General features: G+C 41.6%; 3 protein-coding genes across 8 annotated transcripts in view; 1 reads left to right on the forward strand and 2 right to left on the reverse strand.

Moving 5' to 3' along the window:
• Nucleotides 1-1,690: 1,690 nt before the first annotated feature.
• YTHDF1 (YTH N6-methyladenosine RNA binding protein 1) lies at nt 1,691-13,791 on the reverse strand. 2 transcript variants are annotated; one of them, XM_015881603.2, is made up of 5 exons: nt 13,451-13,791; nt 13,096-13,120; nt 11,622-11,701; nt 7,292-8,818; nt 1,691-3,229 (listed from the first exon to the last, which is right to left on the reverse strand). In XM_015881603.2, exons 1-5 carry the CDS (start codon nt 13,475-13,477, stop codon nt 3,203-3,205), a joined length of 1,686 nt encoding a protein of 561 aa, XP_015737089.1. In that variant the 5' UTR covers nt 13,478-13,791; the 3' UTR covers nt 1,691-3,202. The 2 variants fall into 2 exon arrangements, with proteins under 2 accessions (XP_015737089.1, XP_015737087.1); XM_015881601.2 differs by having other exon boundaries at nt 3,121-3,229; nt 7,215-8,818.
• Nucleotides 13,792-14,447: 656 nt separating this feature from the next.
• Nucleotides 14,448-25,081, forward strand: BIRC7 (baculoviral IAP repeat containing 7). Of its 2 annotated transcripts, none has more exons than XM_032448530.1 (8): nt 14,448-14,714; nt 17,129-17,654; nt 19,201-19,300; nt 19,537-19,615; nt 19,697-19,742; nt 20,585-20,803; nt 21,730-21,795; nt 22,275-25,081. In XM_032448530.1, the coding sequence occupies exons 2-8, from the start codon at nt 17,138-17,140 to the stop codon at nt 22,475-22,477; spliced, it is 1,230 nt and encodes a 409-aa protein (XP_032304421.1). In that variant the 5' UTR covers nt 14,448-14,714; nt 17,129-17,137; the 3' UTR covers nt 22,478-25,081. The 2 variants fall into 2 exon arrangements, with proteins under 2 accessions (XP_032304421.1, XP_032304420.1); XM_032448529.1 differs by lacking the exon at nt 14,448-14,714 and adding an exon at nt 16,376-16,472.
• The window catches only part of NKAIN4 (sodium/potassium transporting ATPase interacting 4), a 43,566-nt gene continuing 41,877 nt past the window's right edge, over nt 24,304-25,992 (reverse strand). For 3 of the 4 annotated variants that reach the window (XM_015881607.2, XM_015881604.2, XM_015881606.2), the window contains one exon: nt 24,304-25,624. In XM_015881607.2, the coding sequence (XP_015737093.1) occupies nt 25,611-25,624 (14 nt within the window). In that variant the 3' untranslated portion in view covers nt 24,304-25,610. The remainder of the gene's footprint in view (nt 25,625-25,992) is intronic. The other variant, XR_001559115.2, reaches the window with a different exon arrangement.

Raw genomic sequence — 25,992 nt, forward strand, 5'->3', positions numbered from 1 at the left:
ATCCAACCACCACCACGATCCCTTCAGTATCTCATACCCCAACAACATCCATTAAGGGAGGCCCTACTGGCAGCTTCCCTCACTTCCCTGCTCCATATCAGGTCACAGATGGAAAAGAACCCAACATCTTAAGATCTACAGCCTGCAACCTTCACACACAGCACTCCCATAGACCTGTGGTAGCAGTGCTTTCTTACCCACCCCATAGCACTTGCACTCCTCTTTCACACTGCCCTCATCAATGAAGCCACTGCAAACACCGTGTCCTACTGATGGAGCAGAAACGTGTTTGGTGAGAACTTTACCAACTGTCTGCTGTCATGGCAACTTCCCAGGTAAAAATAATTCCTTGAATATCGCTTATAAACAGACAGATGGCAGAAATCCGCCCACACGCAGCAAAATGAAGCGGTCCCTAAGAGGCAGATCAGCTCTATGAGGAGCTGGGAGTGTTTAACTTCAATGAGTATCTTTGTGGTGCTGATAACTCACCTTCTTCCAAGTGAAACTGGACGTTCAACCACATGAAGTCAGAGTAACCGAGGCACATGGAAACAGTGTTAGGGCAGAACCTGAATACATCAGCAGTTAGGAAAAAGGGGAGAGCAAAGCCAGGCTCTTTGCACCACCTGCGTTCTGCAGTGCACCGACATCAAGCACAAAGGCAAGTTCCATTGGAAATACCACTTGGTTTAGAGAAAGAATAATTAAAACCTATGGTGTTGCTGTAGGACAGACACCAGACAAATGCTTTCCCCACCTCACAGCTGCCATTTGCACACACACACAAAGTTATGTCGCTTTAAAGCTGGAAAGACAGTTGATTCTGACTACCAGCCTGCACTGCAGACCTCCCAGCACTGCACATAGCAACAGTAAGAGGGATCATTTTCCCATTGTGGAATGCTTCCTCCCTGCTTTAATTCAGCTGTTGCCATACAACATGGCCACAAAATGCTGCAGTCCCTGTAAGGGGAACCTCCCCATGCTGAAGTTAGGAACTGCTGCTCATAAAGCCAAAGAACAGGTTGAGATGCAGTCACTTTCCTTAACACACGTGGACATAACAGCTGTCTCTCTCTCAGGTTTATTACTGTCTCCAATTAAATCACAGCAAATAAACTTTCCAGATCTAAGTTAAGAAAACATATCACAGTCGTTGTTTTCTCTTTAGGGCCAGAAAGAAGCTGAACTCGTCTCAACTCTACACTCCCCAGCTGGAAACCTCCTGCCTCGAGCAGCAGAAGCTGACAGCGCATCCTCTGCATGTTGTAAAATGCAGCATTGCTTTAAAAAACCCATTAAAAACAATAGAAGTCAAATTGCAAAAATAAAGAGTGGCAAAACACAGTTGGAAAAGGAACAGTTTGAAGCGCTTCATCCCTCTTTGGAAGGTTCTTCCCTCCTCCCATTGCCCCACGTCTGCAGCACTGAAGGCTGTAGGGCAAACCCCAAGTTTAATCTATAGCATGAATGACAACCATCGTGTGTGCAAACCTCCTTGGATGGAAGCACCAAGCACCATCAGCAGCGTCCTGTGAAACCTCTCAGCAAACACCAAGCGTGCCAACAGCCAACCTGCAACAACCAGCACACCTCAAGTTAAATGAGATTCCTGAACTTACAATGGAAAGATTGTAACATAGGAACATAAATGATAGCAAGGTAAAGAATGAAAATGACATCGAGCTTGCTAAATATGCATTGTTTATTAAGGCTTGTATTCTCCTAGAGGAAAAAGTTAATCTGATGCTGTCCATTACTCCTTACAGGCAGTAACAGTCCAGAGACAGTTATATGTTCTAAATACAAGTCTAAATGATACAGATTAAACTTTATTTAAATTGGAGGTCCTTTTGGAGTAAATAGTATTCAGAAGATACTTGCTTTCTAATATAGTAAAAGATCCTCTACAATAAACACGTGCAGATTCAGTGTGCTAGAGCAGCGGACATGAGCACCATTTCCATGCTTCATTGGAACTCCAGTTGGTGACAGGTCGGTTCTCGGACAGTCCCCTCACTCCACAAAAAACATGAGAGCAAATTCGTTTCTCTTTAAAACAGGTCGGTTGGTTTGTTTGACTCATCCAACAGAAAGAAATTAAGACATACACACTGTCAATTTTCAACATCTGAGGCATAATCCATCATATTATCCATACTATTAGTTCCTACGTTAAAGCTCAGCATTATTGGTATAAAACCTTTAAATGGCGTTGGGATCTGGGGGAAGGAGGGGGAGTAATGGAGGGAGGATTAAAAATGATCTGCAATTAACTAATAACACCTGAAGCTGAAACAGGTTTAAACACATCGTCCAAAACCCCTGCAACGTTGATAGCATCACGTTATTATTTCATTATCAAGCTACAAAAAAACAAACAAACCCAGAAAGCAGAATTATGGCTGAGAGAAAGCATTGCGCTCACCCCCGGCAGGATATGGTATAACAAACGCACACTGAAGCACTGCTTAACAGAACGTGGAAGGGGAATATTCTCCAAACAATTCTACTGACAATTTGATTTAATACCAGACAAGGGGGGAAGAAAAAAACACCCCAATGATGGAGCATCAGCAATTTTAGATGTGTGAAACTACACATAAAGAGGCACGGCAGCTGCACAAACCGATCCCAAACCCCATCGTTTCCATCTCTCTCAACTCTGAAGCGCGGTTCTGTCTTCAAGAGACTTTTAGATAGCAGAAAGGAAAAAAAGATCAATGCGTGGTTTCCTAAGTTTGCCGTGAAGAAATGGGGGACTGGGAGGAGGATAAAGGAAGGTTGGTCGTGTATTTACCATGATCTCCATTAACTGGCTAGGAACAGAATTAGTGCCAAAATGAAGTCTTTGGGAAGCACTGACATTTTAGTATGCTCATGTATGGATCCCACATTAGGTTAATATAACTGTTGACCAACTTAAAATAAAAAATAAAAAAAGAGACACACCTTTATTAATGATTTCTACAGAATTTTACATAGAAAAAAAGATACAAATTAACGCAGATCCACTTGGGCAAAAATAAACTACAAAGATGCAACAACTTAATTTCCCCTGCACGAGAAGATATATTGGAGCTGAAAGCTTTAGTTGGTCCTGATGCCAGGATACAGCACCAGAATACTTCAATTTTGTTTCTCAGTCGAATTTAATATCAGTTCTAGTATATATATATCAAACTGTATATGTATATCCTTATTGTTTGTTTCGATTCTGACGTTCCTGTAAAGAGAAAAGAGTTAAAAAAGAGTTAAAGATTTTAGTCAAACGAATGAGCAAAAAAGCATTTTTAGAAGCATTACAGCACTGATGTGATCCCAGACAACAATTACATGCTTTGCTATAAGAAAAAACAACGCTGCTACGTTTTAAAGTACCTGATAAACCAATGACTTGCTATGAACTTAATACTAACGTACATCTTCAAATGGATCAGCTGGGTAAATACCTGCACAGACACACCAAGCTGATGGCATGTGAAGGTCACAGTAAGGAAGGGATGGAAGACCATCGTTCCCAGTTAAGAGTAGAGATCTATAACATTCTGCTTTCTGGATTACCCCAGCTACTGCAACGGCAGCACAGTCTTGAACAGGAGCTGCATTTCAAGGCTGATAGTCTTATTTCATAACAACTGGAAATAGATTATGAAGTATTTCGCACTTAAGATGAAATTGAAAACACTAGTTCTATTAAGTCAAATGTATCAGCCCAGCATTTCAGGCTCAAACTGCTTCTTTACTGAATCTTGTGAACACTGATCACAAAATGAGCCATTGACCACTGCTAAACAGCATCACTATTGAAAGGATCCATGGCAAACAGAAGCTGCCTGGTTGACTCCTCTTGCAAAGAGTGTAAACGTAGCTGTGGTATTTGGGGACATGGCTTACTGGTGCTATGGGAATGGCTGAATATCACTAACACCCTACAATATATATTTGCTGAAAAGAAGAAGCGATCTTGTTGATTCAAGAGCTTTCTGAGATGCAACTCCTCTGCAGTTTCAATGGCACCAAGGAGCAGGACTCTCCTCCTGTCCTACCACAAGTTGCAAATGAAAACACAAAAACCTGCAATAAGTTTCTTCACTTTACAAGCCCTTATTTTTCTTTTTAAGAGATTCTCTCACATTCATTGCAACTTCATGTTTTAAGAGCTGATCAGAGAATTAGCTCTCTGCAGGCACATTCATGCTGCAGCAGCTTTTGGAACTAAAAACAAGCAGTAGGCAGGAGAAATTTCATGGCACTTGTTCTTTGGCTTCCTCCTCTCCCAGGTCTGGATCATTACATTAGGCCAAAAAAAGTTTGTAGCTATGGCACATCAGAAGCTGGACTTGTATGTCAGCATGAAGAAATCAAGCATTAGTTATGGAAACACTGACTAGAAAGATGTCAATGTTAAAAAAAATAGAATGCTAGTGGCTTGCATCTAATAGATTATATGACATCATTCTTTCCCCTACTAAACAGGTGCATAAATGAAATAAAAGCATTCAAGCTCTCCATGAGTAATATCTAAAGAATGCCAGCCTTTTGTAATCATGACAGCGATGAAAATGAGGCACGATCTGTAACAAGAAATCTTACTGCTAAACAGAGTACAGTGCATTAAAAACAACAACCACACCAACCTGAAATCCAGCATTGATTTCCTGCATCCTACGTATGCAGATAACCATTCAAAAAGTCATTTAAGTTACCTTAACCAGCAATATTCATGACAAATTGTCATAGGAAAGTTAATTTGGACACACTAAGGATGCTGCAATAGCAGGAGCTTCACAGCAGTAAGTTGAATTGTACGTATCCTGCAAAGAAACCCCTTCGGTAATCAGATAGACTTCTTGCACTCATTTATACAAGAGTGGGAAGAGAAATTAACTTTCCAGACAATTCTATAGAAGGCATCCCAATGAGCAGTGCCTTTCTTTCCACACCCTCACTGTTGATCTGCTTTATTTCTCCAGCACTACCACCCTAATCTTCTAACCCATCCAGGTGAATCTAAGAGATGATCAACTCCAAACTTTGTTTTCTGCACGCATCGCATAAGCGAGAACCTCAGCTTTAAATGAGGCAAAAAAAGACATTGCCGCTTTGAAAAGCCAATCCTGCTATGGAAGCGGTGACCTAAGCAAGCAGATCACATTAATGCTTGAACTGAAAGTGCAAAATAGCTACGTATATGAAAATAACACAAAGTGGGGTCAGCTCAATAGGAACATCAGTACATTGAACTACTTCAAAGCAAAGGAAGCTCAGCGTTCAGTAAGCTGCCATCTGAACCTCCTCAGGCAACTGAGATAGCAGTTCAGGAGGGCTGGATGCCGATCGCTTTCACTACTTGATGCAAATACACACCAACTGGTTCAGCTTCCCCAGCACTCCCACTCCTCACACACATTATTCTCCCCTGCAGCCTTGCTAACAAGTCACAGGGAGACTCAGCATGAAAAACAAAACCAATTTCCTTCCTAGACTGTAAGAATTCGACTTGTTGACTTCCTATAGAGAACTCTGCACAGCAGATTGAAGGATGTCATTCTCCCCCTTTATTCTACCCTCATGACACTCCACATGCAGCACTGTGTTCAGCTGTGAAGTCCCCAGTACAAGAGACATGGACCTGTCAGAGCAGATCCAAAGGAGGGACACAGAGATGATCAGAGAGCTGGGGCACCTCTCCTAGGAAGACAGGCTGAGAGCTGGGGCTGTTCAGCCTGAAGAAGGCCAATATCTAGAGGAGAATACAGGAAAGCTGGCGAGGGACTCTTGGTCAGAGAACATGGGGACAGGGCAGAGGGTAGCTGCTTTCTTAAATAAAAGAGGGTACATTTGTATTATGTATGGGAAAAGAAATTGTTTACTTTGAGAGTGGTGGGGCACTGGAACAAGCTGCCCAGAGAAGCTGCAGATGCTCCATCATAAGTGCTCGTGGTCAAGCTGGACAGGACTTTGAGTGTGATCTAGTGGGAGGTGTCCCTGCCATGGGACATGGGGTTGAAACCAGGTGATCTTCCAACTCTACTCATTCTGTGATAATTTAAGACTCCATCCCACACATGAAATCAGCTTTCCTCAAGATAAAGGTTGCATTAAATATTGAATTGCCAGTCATATACTGAACGAATGAAATGTTGAGATAATGACTTTAAGGTTTTGGTTTGTGAAACCCTGCAGAGAGTACAGAACAAAAACTTGCCATCCCTGCTGTGTTGAAGTATGCTACATATGTCATGTCAGATGGTTAGAAAAAGTTAAGCTGGAAGTTTCTTAAGACACTGATCTTTTCTCTCACAATTTAAGGGCACATTCTAAGGAAATAAGTTAAAGCAATTTTATCTTAATTCTTAAATGCCAGTAAAGCTATTGAAACAGCAACTCACCATCACCAAGACTTGCTTTAAAAACATCTAAAAGCAGGTGTGAGCTGCACTAAACCAGCCTGCTCAATAAAAGCTTTATTTAAAATGCTATGTGTATGAAACACTATTGATAAAGCAACTTTTAAGTGTCATCGAAGTGATAATGATCCACCCCAACCCCTAGTGTTCTGTCAGTACATGACTTCCAGGCTGCCTAACTAGAGAAAGGTATTCTTGAAACTGAGGTCATGGGACAGATGACTCTTGGAGCCATGGGTATATAAAACATTTATTGTGCTTTCCCAGTTACTGCCCCAGTTTCTCACACATCCTCACTCAAGCCTTTTCAAGAATTAATAAACATACTAGACCTGAGAACCATTTGCCTTTATTTACCCAAGTAATAACATACATGGGGATTCAGCAGCAGAAACAATCTTCCTAGCACTATTCCATATTCCAGCAAAATATAAGTCTTTTCATAGAAGTCTTTTCTTTATATAAGATTGAACTGAACAAGTAGGATCACTCTTCCTGCTCTTAAAGGTAACACGCAAATTTCAAATGCCAACACAGGTATCAATTTTGATAGACAAGTTCCAGTCAAACAGTGCTTAAATACCTCATATTTATGAAGCCAAACTCTTATGGGGCAACAAATAGAAACCTGTTTCTAATCTATTAATTACTTTAAGATACTAGAAAAACCTGGACATAACCTCCTTTACCTGCATCAGTGCTTAAGCTTTTGCTTTGAAATATATTCGCTATGAGATTACGTCACATAAATAAGCATCAGTTGAGATGTATTAAAAACGTTGTTTAATTCCTACTTACATTTTCTCCATTATAGCAGCCTTCACATTTCATTTTCCCCATATCTGTGTATAAAATAAATTTTTTAATAAGTTTACCTTCCGCACCACCTCCTCCTCTTCCTGGCGCTTTTCATAATGAGAAAAGTCATCAAAGATGGAGGTCGTGTGCTTGTAAGTAGCAATAATTTTAAGCACTTGTTTTGCTTTTTCTAAGGGCACCTCCTGTGTGTCACGGGAGTTTGTAACAGGTTTGTTGTCATTGTTCTCCAGCCTGATGTGTCGGAGCTGGTTGTTGGGCACATCCTTCACAAAGATCCACTTGACATCAAATTTCCCCTTCCACTTGTCCTGAGACCAGACACCTGCACTGGTGCCATAGTCCACAGGTGATTTCATCTCTGCGACTCCACAGAAGTGTCCGCTGCCATTGACACTGAACAGTAAGTAGACCGGGCCCTTACTATTCATGGACCGAAAAGCACTGTCCAGGCGTTTGTTGCCATGCTCCGTACTACACCAAATAGAATACTTAATGGAACGATGAATATCATCCTCAGAATAGCTCTTTATTATGAACACGCGTCCATTTTTAAGGTTCCATTCAAAATCTTTAGGATTATAGCTGTGAGCAGCTTTCAGTTTTTCAAGAACAGGATGGGACTCACCACTTGGAACAGGGTTAGGCTGGGTACTGCCAGCTGAATTGCTGTCATTCCCAGTTCCTCCACTTTGGCCAAAAGCTGCATTTCTGTTGCGAGGAGCAATCCAGCGATTTTGGGGCGGCTGCTGAGGGCTCTGATACTGTGGTTGAGTCAATGGAGGAGGCTGAGCTGGAACAGGCTGAACAATTTGTTGCTGTGGCTGTGGAACAGACTGAGGAGAAGGTATCTGCTGGGGAGCAGGAACTTTCGCCACAGGACCCTTATTGTCCCAAGTACCTATGTCCATATTATGCTTTATAGGAGGAGGCGGCAACGCTCCTCCAATCACAGGTCCAGTTTTTGTTTTCATTTTAGGCTGTGGTTTTGCAGGTTTGCTAGCTATAGCAGCCCAAGAAGTTGGTTTAGATACTGGCAAGTTTACATTTGATCCACCATTACCAGAGAGGGCACCTGTCATCCCAGCACTGTTAACAACAGAACCTACTGTTTTCACAGCCGAAGTTGTAACATCGCCACCAATCTTAAGTCCAACCATTCCCTGTTCAATACTGTTCATTCCAGGAGCTTTATTTAATGTATCATTGTGAAATCCTGTTTGTCCATCCACGATGGTACCTCCCAGTGAACTAGGTGGATAGCTGTAACTGCTCCCATATGCTGAACTTTGAGTCTGCTGTCCTTGAGATCCACTTGTTCCCCAAGCTGAGAAGGCAGGATTTTCAGGGAAAAAGTTAAACCGGTGTTGATAGATATTATTTCCCAGACCCCCAGGCTGTCCAAAAACAGCATCGTGCATAAAATGATGATCTCCATTACTGAGCTGTCCATAGGTGGTGAGATATGGGATAGGAGGATCTCCTCCTGTAGACCATGGCGCTTCACTGAGAGAGTAGGGAAACCCAATAGATGGTGGATAATAACTTGACAAATAAGGATCAGTCATTGATGGATAGCTACTGTTCTGTTAAAGAAAAAAAGTAACTTCAGATATAGCAAACTTTGTATACAAAAAGCCACAGCGCTACACAGAACCATACAATCACCAAACAGAAAAGAACAATAGGGATAAGGTAATTAACTTCTAATTACAAATCCTACTTCACATTCCGAGAACAACTTGGTGTATTTTGGTCCTATCTGGACATTCACAGTATGCTCCAGTATTACTGGTTCACAATGATGTTAATACTTGAGATTTTGAGTCTGTAACAAACTTAGTTATGTAAGTATAGAGTCTTTTGTGACTTCTAATAACACTCCAAAATATTTCAAGGAACATTTATAACAACCTGTTTTGTATCTTAACTATCTTAGTATATCTTAACTACCAGAAGGTTGTAGATGAAATTGCTTTAATATGACAGCAAACAGTGGTATGAACACAGACCTCATTATGTTCAAGAGCATCTGCATCTGTCCTTCCAAACAGAACTTCTTTTTCACTCTATGAAATAAAAGACTGACCTGCCATAAACCAAGAAATTCCTCTCTGAAAATCTAATTTTAACTCCCTTACTCCCTCTCAGCTGTTTTTCAGACCAGGCTGAGAAGCTTTTTCTTCCCCTTCAATCTTCTGCTGACACATTATTTTGAAACATTCAAATGTGTTTCTTGCATTCAATAATGCCAAACAATAAATATAGAATATTATGAGATTTTTTTTATTCTTTAAATAACCATCAAATCTAGATATTGGAGACATTCGTAAAGATACTGTAAATGTAATTACAAGCAAGGAGGAAGGAAGGTCAGCATCTCCTGCTAATAAGTTGAACAGCAGTTACCCTTTCCTTACTTACAGAGAAAGCTGATTTTCAGAAGAGGAACTAAAGATCCCTTCCAAACTGCAAGATCCCAATCCTGAACAAATATTCCCTGCAAAGCCACTAAAACTGCACTGGAACTTCAGTCATTTTTCCAAGCATAAGATTGTTTCTTAGCTTATTCAGAAAACGAAGTAAAATGACTCCCTGCTGAAGATGAACATTAACATCCAATTGATAAGTTACAGTCATTTTTATTACCTGTCTTTCAGTTTATTCCCTTCCATAGCATTAAAATTAATATCCTTTCCACATAAAGAATGACACCATAAAATACCACCAGGACTTGCACTCACCAGCACAACCACTACTGAGATTTCAGCAGCCTAAATTCAATGTCACTGACTCAAAAAACATCACTGCTGCCAATGCTCACACTGCCTTCACACACAAATTCTATCACCAACAAGATGTGTACTATCTATTTCCCTATGAGAAGATCCTTTAAAATGGATGAAATTTTCTAAGCTTTCCAAGCCAAAAGAATCTATATATAGTACAGGAAAACATGTTTTTTTCTTTCTGAGAGACTCCAAATCAAGATTAATGCCAATGCATTATTTCTTAAGCTTAACATAGGAAAAACATAAAAACAAGCACTGGCAAAAAGGAGGGGAGAACAGCCTGAGATACTTATTTTTGTATATTCCACAGATAAACATTTTGTTAAGACCAAGAAGTAATACAGAGAAAGGTGTTTTGTTCTGCAATACTTCTGCTAAAGGACTCCAGGCAATTATTGAGACTCACCCCCTGTAGCCGCTGTCTGTGAAGTTTCAGCAAGCATCTTTACAAAGCATTCAATCTATTTGACTGGCACTATGCCAGAGCATGTAAGAGAAACCCTGTCGAGATCCTTCACCACAGCAGCAGTCACATTCATTTCAACAGATTTATCCTTGACCATTTCCTAGTTATTTCTTTTTAAACAACCATTGTATAAATTAGGGAAGGAATCATTTCTCCAAGTATTATAAAATCAGAGTCCTATTTAATGCTACTGTCACTTTCCAATTAGAACTATTAAGATCACCTACAGAGTTATCTCTTGCAGCACACCAACTTCTTGTTGCAGCAGCAGCAAAGAGTCAATGGAGTTATGCTTTCATGTATGTAGGTACCTACATCTTTCTTTTAAGCACACAGAGGTTCTTCTTGCCAGCAAGTTCAGCAACGTCACCAACACTGACAGTGGCATCTATCAGCTTCAGGCTGAACTGCACTTTTAAAACAAATAATAGATGAACCTCTGCCAAGGCTTTAAAGTTTCTAAACATTTCATTCACTTTAAAAAGATTGAAAGTTAAGTCAGAAACTACTTCAGTTAGAAGATTTTTATGACTACAGTGGTATTTAAGTCCTGGATGGTCACTTAACGTACAGTATAATGAACTGTTTTATTCAGAATTTGCATTACAGGGTGTTCGTTACCTTTAAAACAGTATGTTTTTCAGACCTGAGATATTTCAGAGGATGGAAGAGCAATATTTGTTGAAGTGAGAAAAGCAAGCGGGACATCTGCCATTTCTTCTTAAAAGCAATATCCAAATTTCAACAATATTAACCCCTAGGATTACTGAAAAGATGAACTGTGAGACCCCAAAATCAGCAACTCCAGACTCCCACGTGCAACTCATCTATCAAAGAACTGCAAGATCAAGTAGGTTGTCACAGTCCAACCCTATCAATAACCTGCAACATGAGGAGCAATCAGTAGGCACTACTTGGAGCATTAATGTAGTTTTCACTGGTTGCTATCTGGATACACAGGGTAATATTAGCTTTGGGAGCACAAGGCTAGTTGTATTATTAAGTAACACAATACGCTACTCATTTCTTTTTCCATGCCTATAAGGAATTTGCTTCCACAACACAATCCTATGGAGCTGGGTGCCAAAAGCATGCTTAAGATAAAGAAAATAAAGTGAAAAACACACCAACCTGATTTGACTGCCCAGAAAGGTAAGGCTCAAAATCGTTGTCGTGAACTGTATCCTTTTGATGTAATGAACCATTTTGTACTACGAAAAAAAAAGTTACAAGACATTATGATACGGCTTAGGAGTGTTTCAGTAGAGTTCCACTTTATGGCACTTTAGGTAAAGCCACACTTCTTCACAGCATGAAGCATCTTAAAGCCATACAGATCACTTTTGTCCCCTGATTTTACTTTGTATAACTGCTTACAGAACTGAGTTTGTGTTTAAAAATCAAGCTTTCCTACAAACGAGTGAATACACAACCTCTGTGAATCATCTCTGAGCCAAAAAATACAGGAGTTCTGTATAAGCAATAAATTAGGAAACATCAGATGTTTGGGTCCATAATTAGAACTCTCAGAAACTAATTCACAGCTCTCCCAGCATGTGGTGTTTATTGCCTAAGTTAAGTTAGCTACAGGAAGATCAGGTGGGCTTACATTTAATTATAAACAATGACTGCTATGTGCATCGATATTCTGCCATTTTTAATCCAAATTTCAATCTTTAAAGCCTGTAAGAGAGATATTTCTCTCACCCAAATGCCTACTTACCCATTACTTAATGCTATACAAAAGCAAAATGTATTGGGTTACACCAAATGATTTCATGTGTCACTTTAAATGCTAAGGAAAGAAGCTCAAACACCACATTACGTGAGGAGAAAATTTAGCTACTGTTCCATCAAACAGGTGAAGTAAAGCCACACAAGACTTAAGTGTTTAGCATGGAAGTTTGGGAACTTGTAACTCTGGAAAGATTGTTAATGGAAGCAAAAAAGAGTACACCAATATTGAAAACAGGGCCAAACTTCTTGTGAGCAGAGATTTTTAAGGCAGGTTATGATAAATGGGAAAGCATTTGAGTAGAAGATACTGCTAGTCTCTAAAGCTGAACATTTATACAATGACATAGTGATCATAGAATCGGTTTCTTGAATGATTTGCTGAAATCAGAAATCAGATGGAGCACGGATATTGACATAAAAAGTTTATTATCTCAAGCAGTTAATTATTTAAGGAATTTTAAATAAATATAATTAAGTTCATAGGCTCATTTCTCACAGATCGTAACTGTAGAGCCAACAGCAGTACAGTCATGGAACTGTATTTGTATAGCAGGAAACGACTATGCAAACTACGTACAAATACTCATACACTGAACAGATACCCTCATAGTTTTTTGTTATTCCAAAGGAAATGAGGAGACTATAAGCACGCTGGGCATGATCTCACATTTCTTCCCACTGTAAACTCCATAGCAATAAGTGGGATGAACTCAAGACCGTGTAAATAACAGTTTATACATCTCTGAAACAAAGCACAACTTCCTTTGTTCCACACGTTGCCCACAGGGGCTGCTAAACCCACAGGTACCTGCAGAGCTCATCTCCTGCAGGGGCTGCTTCAACAGCAAGATCTCAGCGTGATACTCACCTTTATTATCCTGTCCTTTCGGTCTCTGGAAAATCCACAGCACACGATCGGGTGCAGGAAAAAAAAACCAACACAAACAAACAGAAAGAAGGGAAACAAAGAAACTGATGTTAGGAAAACGTTCACATCGACACACATCTCATGGGGAGGGATGGGGGGGATCTCATAGGAAACAGCTGTAAGGCAATGGGAGCTGTCTGAGCTCTCGAGGAGCAGCTTTCAAGGCCCATCCAGCCCCATAAACACCCCACACGGCCATAGCAGCTCGCTGTGCCCTCAGGCGAAGGTACTGAGAGCGATCCAGGCCTGAACTCGCCCAGATCAGCAGGGCCAGCCCCGGCCCAGCACCACTTACCTGAGGGTCAACGCTTGTGGCAGACATAATTCATGTACAGGGCCGCCGTGGTTCAGCAGACAGGCCGGGAGGGAGGCGGCGGCGCCTCAGTGCACAGGGCCGGGGAAGGGAATGGGCCGAGGGGGAGGGGAAAGGGGCCCGCACGGCGCAGCTCGGCTTCTCCTCAAGGGGGATCCGGGGGACGATAGGCCGGCACCGAGTCTCGTGTCTCGCCGTGCCCTGCCAGCCCCGTCCCTTCACATGCCTCCGGGCCGGGCCGATGTGAGGGACGGAGCCCGAACCGCCAACTCCAATGGCGGCGGGCGGCCGGCTGAGGTGACGTCAGGGCCTGAGCGCGGGGCACGCCGGGAGAGCGGGGAAGGCGCGCGGAGCGGGGCCGCACCTGTGGCGCATGCGCAAAGTGGTGGGGCGGGAGGGAGAGGCGGGATGGGCTCCATGTCGGTATTACAGAATCACAGTCACACAGAATGAGTCGGGTTGGAAGGGACCTCAAGGATCATGTAGTTCCAACCCCCCTGCCTGGCAGGGCCACCAAACATACACCTTTACTACATCAGGTTGCCCAGGGCCCCGTCCAACCTGGCCTTGAACACCTCCAAGGACGGGGCATCCACAACCTCCCTGGGCAGCCTGTTCCAGGGCCTAACCACTCTCCTAGTGAAGAACTTCCCCCTAACATCCAACCTAAATCTTCCCTCTTTTAACTTCAAACCATTTCCCCGTGTCCTGCTATTGTCAGCCCTTTCCAAGAGTTTCCTCCCCTCCTGGGTGTAAGTTCCCTTCAGGTATTGAAAGGCTGCTATGAGGTCACCCCGCAACTGTTTATAGGACGGGGATGTCCTTAATTTGGCCAAAAGCCTGTTTTGTGTGTGTTTGTTTCCTTGTGACTGTCAAAATGCCTGCAGTGATTTAGTTCTGCAGTGATTTAGTTTGGTGTCTCCGTTGCCTTCAAACGTACTTTTTGTGTAGGTTTCATGATGTGAATGTACCACTTACAGTTGCCAGATACACACGATATAAGCACATCTGAGATGGAAGAGAAAAAAAAAAACATGGATCAGAATGAGATCCTCCATATGTATAATGTGTAAAGTAGGTAAATCTGTGCTCCCAAGAATCCCTGCATGCACCAGAAAGGCCATTTAAGGACATTGCTTCAGTAACGAGTGTGAAAAAGCAAACAGCATGGCATGAGAGTGGAACATCTGTAAGAAGGAAGGAAGAAAAGGATAGACCTGGATGCTTCTGAGCACTGCTTTGAAGGGTATGTGACTGTATATGTTCACTAGGCTTGATATAGAAACTGTATGACTATGAATCATCTTAGCCATGAATATATGTAGGCAGCATGTGAGTACTGTGTTTCAACATCCCAAGGTACAGTGAACTAAAGCTGTTAGACTCTACCTATTATTTTAGATTAAAAGACAAAGTATGTCAGGTGTATGTATATGCCTACATCCATGTTTGTGGGTTATGTGAATATTTATATATAGAATTTACTTTTGCATTAAGAAAATGTGAGTTGCTTCTTCCTGGTAACTTTAAGAACATTTGTCATGCTGTCTCCAGCTATACTTTAACCCTTGCATTTACTGATTACTTTCATTCCAAATCAGCCTGATACTAGCAAAGATAAATATTAGTAGCATACAACACATTATTGAATACGCCCTTGGAGCAAAGCAAACATGGAACTGTGTCTCCAGTCACCATCACCCCATGGTCTTTCCCTAGAAGCAATGTAGTCACAAAGGCTAAGCAACTCATTACACCTCTACCACAACACTGCAGTGCATCAGTACCACCTTCCATGTGCCACAGTCAGATTTTTTAAGCCTACTGTAACAGCTTCCCTGACTCTTCTGCCTTCGGACTGCTAACACCCAGGTGTGGTCATGAAGAAGGCAGATTGAGGAGCCTCCCATGTTGCCAACACTTCCCGAGGTCACATTTAGAAGAAGGTTGGTTAGAAGCAGTAGAAGGCCAGCTCATAGCTTGTAAAATACCTCCTGGAAACAGGTAATGATTCTTACCTGTGGACAGGTGATTTGCAACAACCCATTAATAGAGCCCTCACACAACCTTTGTCAGAGGGATTTGGTACATTCTGTACTTTACATTTTGACAGTGTATTCTTCAAGAACAGGACACGTGGAGCAGGAGAGAATGTGCAATTACATGTAAATTCATTACGGACAAATTAAAGAGAACCAGTTCCACGTGTTCCAGTTCTGTAACTTTTGTATCTAAGTACTGCCCCCTACTGCTCAAGGGGTTTTCATTAACACCTATGTGATTTTTAAACGTTTCATCTCCTTTAGTTAAAAGAAAGAAGCTGTATTAAGATGTCTATACATTTGCCATAGAGGTAATATTTGTCTGCTTAAAGACTCCATTACAGATTCCAAAGGGGTTTTAATAGACATCAGCATCAGACTAATTAATCCTTAGACCATGTTTCTGAACTAGGAAATATAGTGGTCCTTATTTTAGGGACAAGGAAACTGAAGCACAGTGTCTGTCAAGCCTTCGAGCAAGTACTTAATTGCTTATTAGAAAGTGGATTTAACTTCTGCAAAATCATGAGCACACTGAATGTATTTGTACTTGAAGTGTGTAATAGATCCATCCCACTGTGGAGTCATTGAACAGTGCCCGGTGCCATGCACTCTGCTGTTACTGCTATTTGTATGTACATTTAGTGATTCACCTCTATGTCTTCACAAGTGCCAAGGTGCATTCTGTTTCATGGGGTTTTAACCATACCAACTCCATATCTTTCCCTGGTGGCTCACACTTACAGATATGCAGTTTGGGCCACTTAGCCAATAGCAAATTGCAAAACAAGGCCAACCAATCAGGGGAAAATCAAGCATTTAAACTAGCCTCTGTGGCAGGTGGGGGCACTTACATCTTGTAAGGGTTTCTATTGTTGTTGTGGAAGGTTTGCTTGCTGCTGAGTATAAGCTTGTGGGGTTGGGAGAAGCTGCTGTTGGTTGTGATTTGTGGTTTGCTTCAGGTAGGTGAGGCCCTTTTCTTGTTGTGTTGCTCCTTAATAACTTTTTTACTGCTTTTATTAGAGAGTATTGTTTCTGTTAACTGTGATGTTGCTTTCAAAGTCTGTTATGGAGTAAAGATAAGCACTATTTAATAGGAGAGCATTCTCTTGTGTTAAATCTATGTGAAGTTTCAGTTTAGGGAGTTTTGTTATCAGTTATCTCTGTGTTTTGCAAAAAATCAAAAATTTCTGAAGTAGAGACAGCACAATGTTTTTCTATAACAAAATACTTTTCTTCCCTTCCTTATTGTGCTTAAAAAAAAAACAAACCAAAAAGCAACTTATTTCTCCTGTGTAGTGTTAATGTAACTCCACCTTTTTCTTTTCATAGTTCTGTTGTGAGGCTTGCTAGTGCTTGAAATGTGCTCTGAGGGGGTCATAAAGGGTGAGACTCTTCCCTTCAGACTCACAATTATTCAGCACAACTTGAGCAGCAAAGTCCAGAAGCACCTCTGACTGAGCTGCAATTCTAAAACAAGCTCAGCTGTGTAAAGTCCATGAACATTCCAGAATACACATGGGGATGAGCTGTGGGGATGTAGAACAAATAACGCAGGGTGAGTTCAGCCTGACACCAGGAATCCAGCTGACTGCTCTGGATTCTCATTCTCTTTCAGAGCGAGGACATGGCAGACACAGCACCAGCAGAGGGGACTCATCTCAGGACTACTTGCTTCCAGCTGTTTAATTCCAGCATGAGAGATGAAAGAAGGAGGCTGAGGACTTTCTCACAGTGGCCACGCAGCTCACCAGTGTCTGCTTGGGATTTGGCCAAGGCTGGCTTTTTTTTTGTGGGTCCGGGTGATCAAGTACAGTGCTTCAGCTGTGGTGGCATCCTGAAGGACTGGGAGCCTGGTGATTGTCCTATAGTGGAGCACCTGAAGTTCTTCCCTTTCTGTAAATTCATTTACCGTGGAGCTGTTTGGAACCAGCAGGGATCTCTGCAGGGAGTGTTTGACAGTGTAGATGGGCAGATCCTCAGCCTCTTGCAGAGAATAGACAGTGAGGAGACAGCCCTGCCCAACCAACCAGAATACCCAGAAATGGCATCAGAGGAGATGAGACTATCAACATTTCAGAACTGGCCACAATATACTGAGATTCGGCCCGAGGAACTGGCTAGAGCAGGGTTCTTCTACACAGGTAAGAGTACCCAGCAAAGTGTCTTCTTTCTGTTTGTGTAATGCTGTTTAACTACATTTATGAAGTTCCTGTATGGGGAATCCACAGCTGGACTTTGATTTGCAATACCTAATGTTGGAAAAACTGTCACTACTTAACGAGAGCTAGAAAGGGAGAGGAGCTGAACCTGCTTGATGCAAGTTCTGCTTAGCTGGACCATTCTGAAATGCAAATAATGAAGTAATTGCAAGGTCTGTAAACAGTATTTGAGATTGCTTTTTAAACATGTAGTGTGAATGTTATATTCACGTTGTAGGTCAAACAAATGCACAGAGAAAAATGTGTTTGAGGGCTCTGATAGATAAGTGTGGTCCCATGTGAAGCAGGATCAGCTGTATTTATGTTTTACTGTTGTATCTTCATAGTGCAAATGTGTTGCAAAGGTACTTTCAACTCTACCTTGGTTCAGACTCATTCTGAGCCTGCAGTAAATTAAAAGAGTTGTTGGTGTTGTTGTTTTAAGAGCTGCTTGTGACTCCATGCTGAAGTATTTGTTAACTTTCTGGTGGTAAAGCTCTTCTGGCCCTGTTCTGATGGTATGAATACATGTAAATCAGCGTATATATTCTTATACCAGCTTGTAGCTACCTCGACATCAAAGAAAGCTTAGTGAATTTGCAGCTTTCTTCCTAGCTCAAGCACTACTTTAGAAATTGCTGCATTTTCTCAGCTCTTGTTCAAGTTAGCTTTTGAAGATGCCACTGTGGATTAATGTTCTTGCTTGCACAGTTACTTGCAAGTACATCTGGTATAGTTACAAACTACATCCTTCTGTGCATGCTGTCTTACCACTTGGGCAGAATTCACTTCTGTGCTGGTATCTGGTTTGGATACTGTTGAGTCCATTAGTAAGTCTTGTCTTATCTTATTACCTTGATGATTGACTGTAATTCAGTATGGGAGGGGGAGGGTGGGAATATCCTTATTTGCTGTCTAATATAGTGATACTTCTGTTAGAAACATCTCTTCCATATGGTAAAGGAATGTATTGGTTTCATATTTGCACAGTAGTAATAGACATGGAAGTGTGTATGGACTAAAACACTTTCTTGTGTGAGGAGGGAGGGACCGTGTATCCCAAAATGTCTCATGCTCTCGTTGCTGAAGTAGAATTGTATCGCCTTTTCTCTAAATACTTGGTAAAGATGACCATACCAGATGATGGCATATGGCAGATCATGGTAAGGGAATAATGTTTGTAGGTATAATTACAGCTGTACTCTAAATCCTGGCAAGCTGGAAGGTTAGTGCACAGATGAACTGTGGTGCTCCCATGCATGCTGCTTGTTACCTTGTGACCCAGTTCTGGAATCAGCCAGCTGCAGCTCTGGGAGTTCTGTCTTCTGACTTTGTGCCTCTAAACAACTTGTGTGATGCTGATAAGCTGTCATGTGCTCCTCTGTTCTGTAGCCTGTAATTAGTGCTGAGCCTCCCCGGGTTCTGATTAGAGCTAGGAGAGGGTATAGGGTGTGTCAGTTGATAAATTGTCTTGTAATGTCTTTTACAGGCCAAGGTGATGTGGTGAGGTGTTTTTACTGTGATGCAGGTATGAGGAACTGGGCATTTGGAGATGATCCTTGGAGGGAACATGCCAAATGGTATCCAAGGTAAATGTCTTGGCTTACATGTGTCCCTTGTAGCAAAACCAAAAGATGTGTGTGTGTGCTCAACTCAGTTACTCTTCTGTTTTGTAAGGCAGTGTTACTACCAGCTGAGAGTAACAGATGTGCTGGTAATGGCTCATAAACTGATGGCACTGTTTGCTTCTAAGCTTAACATTAGTACCTTCTTACCTACTCTTAAGAGGTTCTGTACTGATATATTGAAACCTTTCTGCTTATAGGTGTGAATTTTTGTTGCGATCAATGGGGAGAGAATTTGTTAACAGTGTTCAAGAGTCCTTTGCCAGCACTTCACCTCCAGTGAGTCCTATTTTGTGTGTAGTGAATGAGAGTTTGTTGTCAGGGGAAGTTCTAAGCACATTTTTCTTGTGGTGTTTTCAGAGGGATTCCAGGGATCAGATGGGACAAGAGCCCTCTGCTTACCAAGGTTAGTGCTGTATTTTGTTTAAATGTAGCTGTTTCTACCCCACTCTTGCTTGTGTATTATGAGTTGTGTTTTATGTTTGGATATTCTAGAAGCAATTCCTCATTATTCTTGGGAAATGGTCTCTAGCACAAGAAGTACTTGTTCTTATGAGACCTCCTAGCCTGTTTAAGACCAATTGTGTTTAGCTAGTCTGGGTAATGACTCATTTGACTTGTTTTATTTGTGTGTTTTGTGATGTTTCTGTCTAAATCTTTTAGAGTACAGTATTTTAAGCAGGCCAGAGTACAGCTAGAAGGTCCCTGCTGTTTATGAAAGCATTAGTCTTAGGGATCTATTGTCATCATTTGCTACTGGAAACTTAAGTAGGTTAAACTTGGCTCCTGTCACTGTGGGAAAAACTGATTTTCTCGTTCACTTGAAGATCCTGTCTGATAGGTGAGCTTAAAGATTTAAGCCTTCATGTGAACTGCCAGCAGAGTTCTGCATTTCAGCTTTTACTGATGATGCTTGATCTAGACCGAGCTAGAAGAAGTGTCAGTTGGGAGATTTTACTTGATCTTCATCAAAACAGTTTTGAGACTTTGGCTGTTGGACTGGGGTCAAAAAAGAAGTGAGACTTTATTCACTGATTCTGGAGAATGATACATCTGAAGTTATTCTCCTGGATCTTATGCAGTTGCTTTTGTTTTTTTGAGCTATGGTTGGTAGTAGAAACTGTAAATCTTGATGTTGATCTATCCAGATAGATAACTTTAATCTTTTGAAGTTAATGCCATTTTATGTATAATGGCTTCAGAGAGTAGCATACTTTTTTTGTGAAGAGTTTGTTTACTGCTTTACAGATCTTTTAAGGAACTGGAATTTGCAGTCTCTCCTTTCTCTGGATCAGTTTTCTGTAGCACAGAATGTTCTGGAGATGGGCTTTAACCCTGCCTGGGTTACTAGCCTGATAGAGAATAAATACATACTGACTGGGACTTCCTATCTTTCTGAGTCTGAACTGATTTCTGATCTGCTTCGGCCAGAATGGGAAGAGAGCAGCAGTGAGGAGGAAAACAGAGGTATGCTTGACTGATTTGCCCACCTACTTTGCTGGTGGATGTTCAACCTCTTATTCACTTCATCTTGAGCACTTCTGTGGGTCTGCTTTCTCTCTTCCTAGGCTGGAATTAAGAGTAGACATATACCAAAGGCTGCCTTTATTTGAGAGGCTGAAGAGTAAGATACTTTAAAGAAACCTGGAACGTCTTTGATTGCTGGAGTAGCTGATACAGATACAGTAACTGACTCCAGTAGGTTGTAGTGTAGACATCTTTGATATTTTCTGCAGCCCTTAACTGTGTAGCAGGTGTGTGTTATGTGGGGGTTGAGCACAAATTACCATCTCTAGGTGTAGCTGACTAAGGCAGTTGCCTGTAGCAAGGCTTTTAGGATAAGTGCCTGTTTTAGGTCTATTTAAGATTGCATCAGTGCCTTCCCATGAAGTAGATGCACTTGAGTTTAGATGATACGTTTTACTCAGTTTCTCTATTTTGTGTTACCTGTTTTATGAAGTCTGCTTGATAAGTGAAGTTTATTTGAATGGCTTGGGTTGAAAAGGACCTCAAAGATCTAATTTCAAACCCCCTCCTATGCACAGGATTGCCAGCCACCAGGCCAGATTGCCACATCCAGCCTGGCCTTGAATGCCCCCAAGGATGGGGCATCCAAGGAGGTTTCCTTGGGCAACCTGTTCCAGTGTCACAACCCTCTGGAGGGGGTGGGGAGAAAAAGCTTTGAGAAGATGATAGGCATAGGGATGTTAACCTCCTTATGAGGACATACTGACATAAGCATCAGGGAGCATCACCCTGACCAGGCTGTGTGTGAGGTTGACAGGTCTGTAAAGACTGCTTGACTGAAACAAGGGTATTTCTGCTCTTTAAGCAGTACTGTCTGAAGAGGGTGTAGAAGAATATGTTTAATGCTTTCTTTCCCGGTTAAACAGATGCTGTTCAGCAAGAGACTGAAACATCAAGTTCAAGAGGAGAAATGCAGCCTGTGCAACAGAAAGGTGTACTGGGGTGACAGTGGTGGGGGAATTATGCCCAGACATAATCAGAACAGCTTTTGTAGTAACAGTATCAGTGATGGTTGTGTTTTTTCTTAATCTTGAAAAAGAATGTGCAGTAGCCTGAACAGTGGCAGAATATAGAGACCTTGCTCAGGATTTAGAGCTCCTTTGTGATACCAACTCGTCTTAAGGCAGTTTGGCTTTTCTTTAATCAGGGAATTGTTTTGGAGTACAATGATACTGACATCTGTCCCTGTGCATTCCATAATGTACAGGTGTGCCAAGTATTAAGTAGATAAGCTAGAGTTCATAACAGCTGTAGCTGATAATGCTGAAGTGAAATCTGCTTGAGTAAAGTACTTTTGCTGTCACTTTGGGGGGGAAAAAATAAGCAGTCGCTCTGATTTCTTAACAAAGATCTGCTCTCTGGAGCTGTTAAAATATTAACCCTTGGGATTTTCTTTTTTTCTCTTGTGAAGAGGAGTCTCCACTGAGCACAGAAGAACAGCTCCGACGCTTGCGAGAAGAAAGGATGTGCAAAGTGTGCATGGACAGGGATGTGTCTGTTGTGTTTGTTCCCTGTGGCCACCTGGTAGCTTGTGGAGAATGTGCCCTCAACTTGAGGCTGTGTCCTATCTGCAGAGCAGTCATCCGAGGAAGTGTGAGGACTTTCATGGCCTGAACCACAATGTGCAAAAAGGAAGAAGTGTCTATAATTCACTCCTAATCCAGCAGAGAAAGAAAACATTTGTTACTGGAACAGTCGTATTTGCAGGATAGCTTGGCCTAAAACTCCTTTCTATGTGGAGTACTTCCAGTAAGAGCTGCTGATTAGCTCTGTCTTGCTGTAGGACTGCTCCAGAGAAGCCATGTTAGTTTTTTGTCCTTCAACGTGAGGTTTTTGCTAGAGGTAATCTTCCAAATACTTGAGTTCTCAAACAAATCCCTTTTCTGCACTGAAATCAAGAGCTGTTTTCAGCATTCTGCCTGGTTCCCTTCATTTAGCAGTTTAGAGGATATCCTACTAGGGCTGATAGATTCCTTCCTAAGTGTGAATGAAGTTGAAGTATTTTTATACCAAATGTGTTTTGTAGTAGCTAGGATATTCAGGAGGAATGCATTGAGAGGGGGAAGTAGAAAGGAGAATCCAGCTCTTCTGAGGTTTAATTCTGTTGGTTTTTTTTCCTGTTGAATTTTCAACAGTTGGAGAAACTATTTCTAACAGTACTCAAATCTGATTAACCCTGCTCCGTTTCTCCAACCTCTTTGCTCTCAGCTCATTATCCTCCTAGACAGATGTTGAGAGACTCTTCAGTGCTCTTGGTCATAGGATGATCTGAATCTTCCTTTCAGGGTCTCTTCACTGGCGTTAGGAACTAGGGAACTAGTCTTCTGCTAAGAGAATGTTTTTTCAGAGGAAACTTTTTTAGGGCTTCTGTTTGCTGGTTAAACCAGTTTTTAATTTAAAGATAATATTCCATCATGTAGTGACAGACTTCTAAGTATGCAATTGTGGGGAAGATGTTTTTAAAATATCCTGTTCTGTTTAACTGAATAAAAGGCTTGTCTTATGAGGGTGTGAGTATCTGATTCCAGTATAATGCCCTACTGGTGGGGGTGGGATCCTAGAATATCAGAGGGGAGCCAGGCTTAGATCATCTGAATTTCCATCCTTCACAAGTGTAAGTGGGAGTAGCAAATTCTTATCATACATTAATCTCCTTTGAAATGCATTAGATGGTGTGGGATCTCTAGATTCCTGGCTGAAAGACAGGGGAGGATAAGGACCAGATTCATGAGTTTGTGTAAGTGGGAATAATTCTGCATCTGAACTTGATGGGGAACTTTAGTACCTGTCTCTTCAATGGATCTATGGAGACTGGAGCACGAGCTCTAACCTGGATACTGAGCAGGGCTGAAGTCTCATCCCTGTGCTGTGTTAGAGGGCAGTAATCTTTATCTTTCTTTTCAGGAGAAGGTAATGCTAATGCAGCTCATGGCAAAGAGGAAATTACTGGCTGAGCAGGTTAAACTCTCAGACTCTGGGAGCTGGTGGATTTCTGGTACCCGGTAGCTCTTGTAGGACAGAGCTGTACCATTGTGCTGAACTGAGTGTTGTGGCAGGGTTCAAGCTACCCCTGGCTTTATTTTGCCACTATAAATAACAGTAAGAGCTGTCTCCATTTTAAGCCTCCATTAAGAAATGTCCTTTCAGAAACAGGTACAAGTTGATATTGACTGGCTGTAGTCCCAAGTGCTGCCTATCCCCAATAGAGGGCACTCCTAGCCTCTGATAAAGGAACCCCCTCGTGGAAAAATCTATTGCTCCTTCATTTCACGGCATGCTGGAGACGCAAAGAACTACAAGTCGCTGCCCTAACAGGGTATAGGGTTATTGTGTGAGTCTAGTGCAAGCAGAACAGTAGGAAAGTTTTGTCAGAGTACAAAGGATAAATATTTCTGCTAATAAAAACTAGAGGTACAAAGAAAAAGTGCATCATTGTAACCTTGACTTTTAGCACTTAATGTTTTTATTAAATCACTTCCTTGCACTTTCCTTCCCTAGCATGGCTTCTGGCTTGGCTCTTCTGTAAAGCATTATTCAAGAATCCCAAGTGATCTTAAACTAGACAACACAAAGAATTACAACAGCTTGTGGAATGCTTCAGCCAAAGAAAGCCATGGATGGCAGACAAGCACTCCTTTCCCTGCTTGATGCTTAACATCCTGGGAGGTGTAGCAAACGAAACAGATGCTGTTTTTTTTTTTCATTTTAATTATTTGCTGCACCTTATTAATGCAACTTAATTACAATTCTATTGCCCCTTTCTTCCTCCCCACTCCCTCCCCTCAAAATTATCCTGTCACAAAAATATCTTCCAGCAGGAAGCTGTTGGGTCTGTGCCTGGAGTAAGTGTGGCTGCTGGGCAAAGAAAGCAGGTATGAAAACATGATCCATGAGGAACTAGGCATTTTCCAGTGTCCTACGGCAGGTATCAGTTGTGCACCTGGCTATACCAGTAATGTGGATAGGCAAACCCAGAGTATGCTATAGCTGCTGTAAGTTTGGCATGTTGCAATGGGGTTAAGCTCCATACCAAGTACAGATTTGGCAATTGTACTAGTTTTAACTGTTCGGCATTTATAGTAGTTAAATCACAATGTTAAAATCCAAGCCAAATTCCTTACTATTAAGGGGCTGATAACTGATAAGGAGTAGAGATGAGGGAGTCCCAGATAAAGAGGAGAAAGGGAAGATCTTTTATCTACAATATGTGCAGAAAAAAAAAAAAAGTGGGGTGTGTAAGAGATCCTAAATAACTCAAATAGCCCTTGCCTAGTTTTATACAGGCAGGGAAGAGTTGAAGTTGTATTAATGGGATTTAGGCTCTTTCCAGAACAGAGGAAAGGAGAGAGGGAAGACACTAACTATAGAACGTATAAGATGTCCCAGGGTGTTGCAGCGTTTCCTTCTCTGTTCATCCGTGGTGGAAGGAAGCAGCTCCGACTTCTACTGCATCTCTTGAGATAGGCTCCTAGTGAACTTCTGCCTGAGGATTTTCCAGTCTGTGCCATTTGGCTAGAACCACCTACTGGAGTAAGAATGGCTCATCGGGGCACTTGTAGAGTTAAGAGCAGACTGTGTGGTCATCCTTCAATGTACATTCATTGCATTTGAAAAGAAGACAAGGAACAAAAAAATGGAATGGAGTTCACCATCCTGCATTTCCTCTGCCATAGACCCAGGCCACAGGGGATTGTTTCCTGCAGCACCTTTGGTGGAGTGCAAGACTTATGCATCCTCTGGCTCCTCCTCATTTACGCAGGCCTGTAGAGAAGAAAAAGTGAAGGCAGAATATTAACGTAGAACAAAACTTGTTTTTAACTTAAGGTAACAAACTAGAAATAATGAGGACAAAATTGTGTTTTGTTTTTTTTTTTCTGTTCCAAGTTTGTAAATATGGGTGACTACAGATAAGGAGTGGGATTGAGAAATCAGATACAACTTGGTTAAGTCATCTTAAAGAAGGGAAGAATATTATGTATATACCAGACTTGAATACTCTGTAGTTAGAATAGGGAATAGATGTGAGCCAAAGTGTTAGATTCATGTCTTGTGAGCCTTGGAGATGCACAGAACTTGGTTAGGAATTTTAAAAGCTAGGGATCATCTCTGGAATAAAGTAGCTCTGTAAA

This window comes from Coturnix japonica, chromosome 20 (genome assembly GCF_001577835.2).
Source record: "Coturnix japonica isolate 7356 chromosome 20, Coturnix japonica 2.1, whole genome shotgun sequence".
Lineage (NCBI taxonomy): Eukaryota > Metazoa > Chordata > Aves > Galliformes > Phasianidae > Coturnix > Coturnix japonica.

Excerpts from the sequence above, each read along its gene's own strand:
- YTHDF1 (XM_015881601.2), bottom strand. The coding sequence starts at position 13,477 with ATGTCTGCCACAAGCGTTGACCCTCAG. Across the intron at positions 13,121-13,450 it reads CCACAAGCGTTGACCCTCAG|AGACCGAAAGGACAGGATAA; the intron begins GTAAGTGGTGCT and ends TGGATTTTCCAG. Across the intron at positions 11,702-13,095 it reads GAAAGGACAGGATAATAAAG|TACAAAATGGTTCATTACAT; the intron begins GTGAGTATCACG and ends TTTTTTTCGTAG.
- BIRC7 (XM_032448530.1), top strand. The coding sequence starts at position 17,138 with ATGGCAGACACAGCACCAGCAGAGGGGACTCATCTCAGGACTACTTGC. Across the intron at positions 17,655-19,200 it reads AGCAGGGTTCTTCTACACAG|GCCAAGGTGATGTGGTGAGG; the intron begins GTAAGAGTACCC and ends TGTCTTTTACAG. Across the intron at positions 19,743-20,584 it reads AGAGCCCTCTGCTTACCAAG|ATCTTTTAAGGAACTGGAAT; the intron begins GTTAGTGCTGTA and ends ACTGCTTTACAG.